The 9680-nt window shown below is 41.2% G+C and overlaps 1 protein-coding gene across 1 annotated transcript in view; it reads left to right on the top strand.

Annotated features, from left to right (window-relative positions):
- Positions 1–540: 540 nt before the first annotated feature.
- Positions 541–9680, top strand: part of LOC143105748 (NLR family CARD domain-containing protein 3-like) — a 34067-nt gene continuing 24927 nt past the window's right edge. The window contains exons 1-4 of the mRNA XM_076269841.1: positions 541–790; positions 4044–4157; positions 5258–5333; positions 8682–8877. Coding sequence (XP_076125956.1) covers positions 771–790; positions 4044–4157; positions 5258–5333; positions 8682–8877 — 406 coding nt within the window. The 5' untranslated portion in view covers positions 541–770. The remainder of the gene's footprint in view (positions 791–4043; positions 4158–5257; positions 5334–8681; positions 8878–9680) is intronic.

The following is a 9680-nucleotide window of genomic DNA, read 5'->3' as shown; positions in this document are numbered from 1 at the left end:
TTCTGCTGCAACGCAATGAGGAGTATGACAGGTCCAAGATGGCGGCCGCATTTCTTGTTTCCAGCAGCCAATGCGGCGTCTATGTATATTATGTCTATGGAAGAGGGCAGCTGTGGGATCAGTGAATCCAAACATGACAGCACCTGCTACCTGCAACACTATACTCACCCTAAAAACACAACAACATTGACAAAATGAAAATACACCTTTGTGTGTGTGTATGCATGAAAATGTACTTATGGATACAATTAATACAGGACTAATCTGTGAATATGCTAGCATAATGTTTTATGCAATTCAACACGAGAAACACATCCGATGAGATTGATTAGAAGAATAATTTAGTAAGGAACTACTACAACATTTTCGAGGTCACGTCTTCTTAACCTAATCTAACATTAAATATTTAATGGCCACCAGATGGCGCCATGGCATTGAACTTCGGCTGATGTGAGCAAGCAGTGAAGTGGCGCCATCTGGTGGCCATTAAATAACACACAGGTGTGCGGAAGGGAAAGCAACACAAAGGGGAAAGCGAAAGTAAACAGAAGGCGGCGCGTGACTCTTAGAAGGCAAAGTAAAATAGTAGCCTACTGTAAATTACATTTTAAAATACAGACTACGACGATGAGTATTTAACAGTGAAGCGTTTGCTCATTTCTTCTCATCTGACTGAGCGCAATGAGTATCTGATGGAGCAATGTCAGACTGCTAACTAATTCCTGACACACGCAACATTTACATAACAGGAGGCAAGCGTGTGACCTCGAATGGCGCAGAGAAAAAAAAGGTTTGGACTACATTTTTATACGACTTTAACTTTACAATAGGGATAGTTTCAGTAGATATATTAGTAGCCTAGCCTAGTTACATCTGACATGGGTAATTGTTATAATCACTTCATGTTTTACTTAACAGTATCTTTGTCAATCTCGCTACCAGCTCCATTTTGGGAGCGAGAGATTCGGTCGAGAGATTCCTATAGTGGAGTTAAACTACAAACTACAGGTGGATACAAAGTGCTATATAAAGCAAAAGAAAGAACTTTATACAGCATGCACACGCAAGGGCGTCGTAGTGGGGGGACAAGTGGGAATAAATTACCCGGGCCCCAAGTGGGGGGAGGGCCCCTAAGGAGTTGAATTTTATTTTCCTTAATAATAAATAATTTCCTTAATTTAAAGATCTTAATAAATGTTATTAACTAATATAGATGCAAATATTTCGGGTAAATGCATCAGTTGATTGATGTATTAAATTGTGTCCAAGCCAACATTGTTTGAGGGCAGGCACCCTCTCCCTTGCACGAAATGGTTCAGTCCGCCTTCCCCTGCTAGGCGCATTTTTTAAGTAACGTTCATTCTGCCGAAGCGGCAATGCCGACGGTCACGGTGTGAAGATGTCAAAGTCTAAGAAAGCTAAATCCGGTTCCCAGAAAAGAAAAGAGAGGCAAGAAAGGGAGGAAAAAAAGAAATGAGGGAAAACAAGTGTTAACAGCCTTCTTTCCCAAGAAAGGTGAGCCCAATGTGAAAGCAATAGTCTACAAATGAAATGAACTCCTGAAGGTTAACGTTACAAAACACTTCAATACCACCGCGGATCCGCGATTATCAGTGCTAAAACAGCATTAACACAAAATTAGAAATAACATCATGCCTGATTTATAGCCTACCACAACATTTCAATAGCCTACTAATTCGAAAATTATTATGAGCTAATAGCTTAACTTAGTAGGCTCAATGTTATATAGGCTAGGTTCATGAGGAAAGGCTGTCAAATTAGTAGCAAAGCTAACTTGTGAAACGCATCACACTCAGTTAGCTATATATATCATTTCATGTTCTAGCTTTTAAACATTCTTTAAACCAGTGGTCCCCAAACTTTTTCTTCCGAGGGCCAGCTCACTATGCCTGGCTCTAAGAGAGGGCCAGAGACTCGGAGTATATCAGTAACCATAAATAGCTTAGCGCTGTGAACAAAGAAAGTCTACCTTAGTTGAATATTCTATTACATTTAATCTATAGGCTATTGCAATTTAATACCATTGTTATCTGTGTTTATATTGCCATCTTGCCATATCAGTGTAAAATGTAGCTCAAATGAAATAATACTAATAATAGCATTCTCAAAACTATAAGCAGGGAGTCCCAAAAGTATATTTTGAACTCTAAACTTTGCATACACAGCTCAAGTTGTGAACAAGAAATATCCTACAAATTTAAAGTTCTCAAACTATGAGTTTTATGAAGTGGTGGCAGAAACATCTGAAATGACCACCATTCTAACTTTCACTCACCTGATGAGAACTTTGTGAACTCTGTATGAATATTTGAATGAGTGAATAAAAAATATAAATAATTATACCAGAAAGTTCCAGAATTATGACTTGAATAGAAGTTAGTTAGTTATTAACAATTAATTGATAAACTTTTAGAATACTTTGAGCACTGATGCAGTCAGCAGAGGCCTCTTACATTGTTTGCAGGTGTAGGCCTACATTTCATTCCGTTTTCGATGGCAAACGCGAAACAGCGCCAAAATAACCACCAGTGGACAAAAAGAGTATTACATGTGTACTGTTAAGACCCGCCATAGAGAATGAATGGGAAAATTACGGAGGTTTTAGTTTGACGATGTGGTACTCCCGTGCGGGCCGGATCCTATATACCACGGACATGTTTTGGGGGGCCACCTAAAATGAGGTGGCGGGCCGTAGTTTGAGGACCACTGCTTTAAACATAAGAAATTCAGTGAAGTCTTGGGTAATAAGATTATTTTCTGTTATACAGTACATGAGTTGTTAGATTAATTCAATGTGTGATTAGATAGTAGGCCTAGTTAGTTGTGAACCTCATGCTTCATGCTTACAGCCGTTGGTTGGTTGGTTGGTTGGGGGGGGGGGGGGGGGGGGCCCATGGCCACCACTTGTGCATAGGGCCCAGAATTTGGTGCTACGCCCCTGTGCACACGACACAAACGCACAATAACTACAAGAACACACGCACACGCTGTACAATACAGTATGCATCCGCACACACACACTCGATAGCCTTCACCATCTTTATCATTGTGTTTCCTTATTCCCTTCAGTCTCATCATCTTCTTGGTCTTTATTTGTATGTATTGTGAATGGGTTGCAGCAGCGGACCTCGCCCCCTTGCAGTAGTCAGTGCAACTGATACTTGCAGCATGGCAGCTGCAGTTTCCTTACACCTAGTATCCACTACATTTAATAATGCAGAAACTACTTTCTAGAGCGCTTTTCTGGGTTCCTGTTAATATTGTACGAAAAATGGTTATAATGATAGCCAGCTAACTAGTAAACAGAGCAACTAAGTACATTGTAGGATGCTAGCCGCTGTACTCATTTGTCTAGGTCACATAGCTATTGGCAGTTCAGATAACCAAAATAGATACAGATTCTTAACAGTTACATTATTCAAAACAGGGGCAATGCACAAATAAACATTAATCTTGTGATACAAGAGAATATGTGTTTGGCTAGGTAGCTACAGGTCTATAGGCCTATAGATGACATTTCTGCAATTACACTTTTCAACACTCTGTGTTTACTATTGTCCCTATGGCAACTAGACTAGCAGGCTGTAACGTGTGGAGGCCTATGCAGCGTATAGCGATCATGAAGCCCAATAACAAATGGAACCTGCCATGTGTAACTGTTGCTCCATCAACAAGGCCAAGGTAGCCAGCTGTTAGGTACCTGAAATAAACCATCCAGCTAAAAGTGTAGCTGGGCTAATGAAGTCTAGTTCAGTTTTACAAGAGTCAATGTGTTCAATTAGCTGACTTAATTATGTGAACACATAAAGAATGAACACAAGCGCAGATATGGGAATCGAAAGCGTAACAACACTGTTCTAAAATTTGTGGAACCTACGGCCTCTGGGGGCTAATTGCTTAATTATATCACAACAGACATGTCAGTTATTATCACAATGCACAGTTATACATTTTGAGGATATTTATAATATGAAATATGTATGATATGTCAACTGAAGAATGGATGTTTTTTTATGCCACAGCTCATTCCATCATGAGAGGCCTCCATCACCTGTGCCCACTTGTGTGTCCATGAAAAGTGACAAGTCAGTGGATCGCCTCATAAACTTCAAAAATGATGCCACAGATGGAACAAGGCAAGTCCTTAAACAGACTGAGCACTCTGACTGGATTGTTGAAATGTTGTATTGCTCAAACTGACAGTGTTGCTAACTGTGTTGACAATGTTGGCCCTCTCATTAATGACCTCCTATTATGAAGTATGAATTATTTCATTATGTGTGTGTGTGTATGTGTGACAAGGGCATGGCCTTTAACAAACACGACACGGTTTATGCTAACTGACCGCATGACAAATGAGCTCATTTACTGTTTTGCTGACAAATTCAGAAGGCTTTTCAGATGCATCGTTTGAGTCTAATGTGGCTTGTGAGACTTTGTCTAAAGAAATCATCTGTCTATTTTTGTAAGCATTCATATATATATATCACCAGAAGTACAGTAATGTCCCCTTTAAGGCGAGCACATCAAAAGTTATTCTGACAAATTTGCTTAAAACAAAACTCAATATGATTGAATTTATTTCTACCACTTAATATGATGTGGATGCATTGAAATCAGTGTGTGTTATTTTGCCCATAAAGATAGGGTTGATGATAATAGATAAGGACTATATTTGAACGGAGCTAATAAATAGACCCCTTCTTTCAGTGCTCTATGGATGCCAACTAACAGCACCAGTTTGATTGGATGTAGTAGTGTTGTGTGTGTGCAGGTGCATTCTTTGATTCCGTTTATGGACCCCAAAAACGTTTCAGAATAAATTTCAGAATAATCTCCTGGTGAAGCATGAAAGACTGTTAGATGGCTTACAAACACTATTCCTTTAACCCATTTGTGCTGGATGCTGCATGACGCAACATTGACCCTCCTGCTGGATACTACGTAGCGCAACATTGACCCTCCTGCTGGATGCTGCGTAGCGCAGCATGCTTTTTATTTCATGTTTCTAGGTGCTACAGAGGCTTAGATATTACATTTTGGTAGACGTTGACAATTTTTAGTATGCTTTCAGAAAACCCTTAGGAAATAAGGTTATTTAGTCTAGAATGCCATAGGATTCTATAGGCGTTTTTAGCAGGCATTTCAGGAGTAAATGGGTTAATGCTAAATACTCAAACACTATTCCTTTAATGCTAAATACTCAAACACTACTCCTTTAATGCTAAATACTCAGGGGCCAAAATGAAGGAAGCAAACCTGATGCCGTCAGTGACCAGTTCACCCAGGAGGACCTCAATCACATATTTCAGGTTTGGATGCAACCGTATAGTACTTTGCACTGTGGCACTGTTTGCACACAATAATAATACTGATAGATAATAATATTTTCATTATTATTGACACGGGTTATTATGACTGCCGCTAGCGGTCATAAAGGTTTAGTCAGAGTTTTTATTTTCTGTCAGATTTCTTTTTGTGTCAATGATTGCCGGGACACTGAAAGACCTTGATGGGCATGTAGCCCCACTAGCATGACACAGAACCATTGATTTTTTTTTGATCCGTCGCCCACCTGCACACACACATGCATGAACACACACACACACACACACACTGGCAAATATCAACAAAGCCCCACTGTAATGAAATATTCCAGGAATGTACATACCCCAGCCCACCACCAAATAAGGTGAAATCTGTGCCACCACTTCACGCAGCTCAGCTACAGGAAGTCCATCTTCACAATAGCGGTGTCACAATACCAAATATGGTATGGTAAATCTGTGCCACCACTTCACGCAGCTCAGCTACAGGAAGTCCATCTTCATAATAGCGGTGTCACAATACCAAATATGGTATGGTAAATCTGTGCCACCACTTCACGCAGCTCAGCTACAGGAAGTCCATCTTCATAATAGCGGTGTCACAATACCAAATATGGTATGGTAAATCTGTGCCACCACTTCACTCAGCTCAGCTACAGGAAGTCCATCTTCATAATAGCGGTGTCACAATACCAAATATGGTATGGTAGATCTGTGCCACCACTTCACTCAGATCAGCTACAGGAAGTCCATCTTCATAATAGCGGTGTCATGATGCCAAACATTCAGTAGTCGGTACCAATACCAGTCATATTACATGATTCTTGATGCCAAATTCGATACCACAGTAAAAAAATGGATTTTCTAAGATCCCATGTACTTGAACTTGAATAAGACATACAAAACATAGTACACTAGAACAGGGGTCCCCAACCTTTTATGTACCACGGACCGGTTTGATTCCTATTTTTTTTTTCACGGACCGGTGGGGGGGGGGGGGGTTTGGGGTTCCATGTTCTATATGTGTTGTGCATGCATTACTTGAAAAGAACTAGCTCCAGTTATGTATGAACAGTGAAGGTAACGATCTCTTGTGAAAAACGTGAACTTGAAGAAGTGAAAATTGAACAATATGAACTATGAATATTGAACAACTTGAAGCTACATCTGTAAGTGTGAACATGCATAACAAAATATGGGAACAAAAACGTGCATTACGAATATAATCAGTGGGAGCCCTGCAACAAGAAGCTTCCATCTGGGGGTGATGGAAGACAGTGACACCCTCAGTGTGTTTGAAATGTCCAGTCGATTGCGCAATTTGGTCTCAGTCATTGCCGAAAACCCGGCCTCGCATAGATACGTGGTGGGAAACGTTTTCAGCGCTTTTACGGCTATCTCGGGATATTCTGCTTTGGTTTTGATCCATAAACCCGCCAGAGAGGTTTCCTTATACACACTCTTAAGACCACCGTCATTTGCAATTTCGATCAACTGCTCTTCCTCCTGCGCTGACAAGTTAGGACTATTCGGGATATTGACAAATGGGTTGCGGACCCACTCATTGGTTTGCCGTGGAACTTTGGAGGATGGGAAGTAACGCTCAAACTCATTTGAAAGCGCAACAAGGTGATCGCGCACCAGCTGCGAGAGAAAGGGCCCTGCCTCAGTCTCTCCCAAAACCCCCACTACTGTTTGGAACATCAAATACACCCCGGTCCACTCGTCGTCCCCACAAATCAAGCTTGGCTTTAAATGCAGCGACTTTATCTGCCAGTTTAAAGACAGTCGTCATTCTCCCCTGGAGTGACAGGTTGAGGTCATTAAGCAACCCGAATATGTCACACAGGTAAGCGAGTTTTGACACCCAGTCCTCATAACTAAAATGTGCAGCTAACGGTGACTTTTTTTCTGTAAGAAATCTCTGCAGCGGCTCTCGCAACTCAAACACTCTGGCCAGTGACCTGCTAAAGATGCTTGTTTTTTTGTTGCTAATTCTAGCACTTTAGCTAACTTCGTGTGACAATACCGTTCGCCAAGAACTGATCAAGTGAAGTGAGCTGACCTGAGGCTGCGCAGCGCTGAAGGCAATACTGTATGTAAAAGTGTTTAAGGCGGGACAGACAGACGTAAGAAAATAGACCTTGCAAAATGCAAACATGCGTGCAATCAAACAACTGCATATAGGCCTATGCCATGTAAAAACGTGACATTATTGCGAATTAAATTTAGTTTAGTTTGAATGCATTTTTTTTTAAACTCATGTCGTAGGCTACGGCCCGGTTAGGAATGTCCCGGGCCGCGGCCCGGTGGTTGGGGACCGCTGCACTAGAACATTAGCCTAGAAATCTAGACAAATTACATTTGCTGCCAAAGCTAGTCTAGCAACTCTCCATTGGCTTGTGAGCTCCAGAAATCAAAACTTAATCAGGACATTGAAATCGTGTATAGAGTCGTTTGGTGGGCTTAACATAATGATTGATGGCAGAGTTGCACCGGTTTGGCTTGAATTCCCTGCTACTTGAAAACAAATATCCTATTGTGTCCTATTGTGTGCAGAGGGAATTTGAAAGACAACCGATTATCCCGTCCCTCGGACTGAGCACTGCGAACGGTGAGTGCCCAGACCCTACATTTTAATGTGGGTCTGGCTCGCCAGGCTACTAGAAAATATAACAACATAATATGGTCGTAGTGCAACTTAAAGCGTAACTCTCGCCAAAATGCATTCTAGGATGTTTTTGTGAATGTACCAGCGTCAAACCATCATTTAAAAGCATAATTGTGTCTGAAGCGCCACTTTTAAGCTTTTCCATGTTTTCCGTGTGAAATGGCTTTTTGTATGGGAGGTTACATAGCACATACAGTATAGTGATTGTATAAGAGCTTGCAGAGTCTTATATTCACACCTAACCTATGATTAGTAATCATTGGCTGCAAGGCAATATTCATGTGGATGCTCAGAAAACCATGAGGGGGCGCTAAACCTGTCAAAACGGACCGTTTCATTCCCCACCTTAATTATAGGCCTGTAAATGGGCTTGTAGAATAACATCTAAGCGTGTTTTGACAGACCATAGGTGCATACCTTTTATGGTAACATCTGGCAATTTTTCACATAGATCTTGGTTTTCTCAAATTCGCCAAGTACAGTCAGTAAACCGTTTTTTGGTTATCTCGAGAAATTTATGTGAAAAGAGTTGAAGAAGAAACTGGGTTAGTATGCAGTAGCCTAAAAAGGCTGCCATCATTGTTTACATTGTACCGTACAGAACAGCTACAATATGGCCTTATTCAAACCCTGCCTAGTGTAACCAGATATTTGTACACTAGATGCTTGAAGAGAAGATCATCACCTTTGTGAAGAATGAGGTGAGGAGATTCAAGAATATTGTAAGTCCAGATTACCAAGAAAACTTTGAAGGTAAAGAGGAGGATGAAAATGATGCCAGAGAAGGGGCTCTCAAGATGGCACTGCACTTCCTGAGGAACATGGAGCAGAAAAGTATTATTGACAAACTGCAAAAAAGTAAGAAATGTTCCTTTATTTGTATTTGCTTTGGTTTTCATCTATATGCTACATTATAGACACAGAAATGTCACTGGTGTCTAGGGATCGACCGATATATCGGCCGGCCGATATATCGGGCCGATATTTGCGTTTTTTTATGTGTTTCGGCATCGGCCGATAAGCGGCTGCCTTTCGCCGATAGTTTTTTCCCCCGCATTATTTACATACAGGCGTCCACAGGCAGCTCTGTGTTGCTGGAGACGCTGCAATTCACGTGCAGACTGCCACTCCCCCAGGAGCAGAGAGCTGAAAGCCTGCTCTTCAAGACAACAGTAAACTTTAAACTTTCAAAGCATCTTTTAACTGTTTGACTTAGCTGAAATATTGCCATACACTTTGAAGGTGGAAGCAAGTTTGTGGGTCCAAATGGAAAAATGCAGATTATATAGGTACCCTACTTTATTTAATGCTTAATGCCTCGTTTATAAAACTGCTTGCCATTGTATTTAGGTAGCTGCAAATAGCTAAGTTGTAGGCTAGGCTATCCATATGCATGTGGTAGCTAGCTGTTACAAACACTGATCATATGATTAAGTAATGCCAACGTTGTTCCGTGGTATTTGTGGGAGTTTTATTCAGCGACCACCTGGCTGAGTGTTGGACGCGTGTGGTGTGTGTGTGTGTGTGTGTGTGTGTGTGTGTGTGTGTGTGTGTGTGTGTGTGTGTGTCTCCCTCCCTGAATGCCCCTCTTCTATAAAACTGCTTGCCATTGTATTTAGGGAGCTGCAAATAGCTAAGTTGTAGGCTATCCGTATGCATGG

This window comes from Alosa pseudoharengus, unplaced genomic scaffold, assembly GCF_046254945.1.
Source record: "Alosa pseudoharengus isolate Yale_2024_CS ecotype anadromous, Long Island Sound unplaced genomic scaffold, YU_APseudo_1.1 YU_APseudo_1.1_scf_6, whole genome shotgun sequence".
Classification (NCBI taxonomy): Eukaryota; Metazoa; Chordata; class Actinopteri; order Clupeiformes; family Clupeidae; genus Alosa; species Alosa pseudoharengus.
Note: the sequence above shows the minus strand (reverse complement) of the source record. Positions and strands in the feature narration are given on the sequence as shown.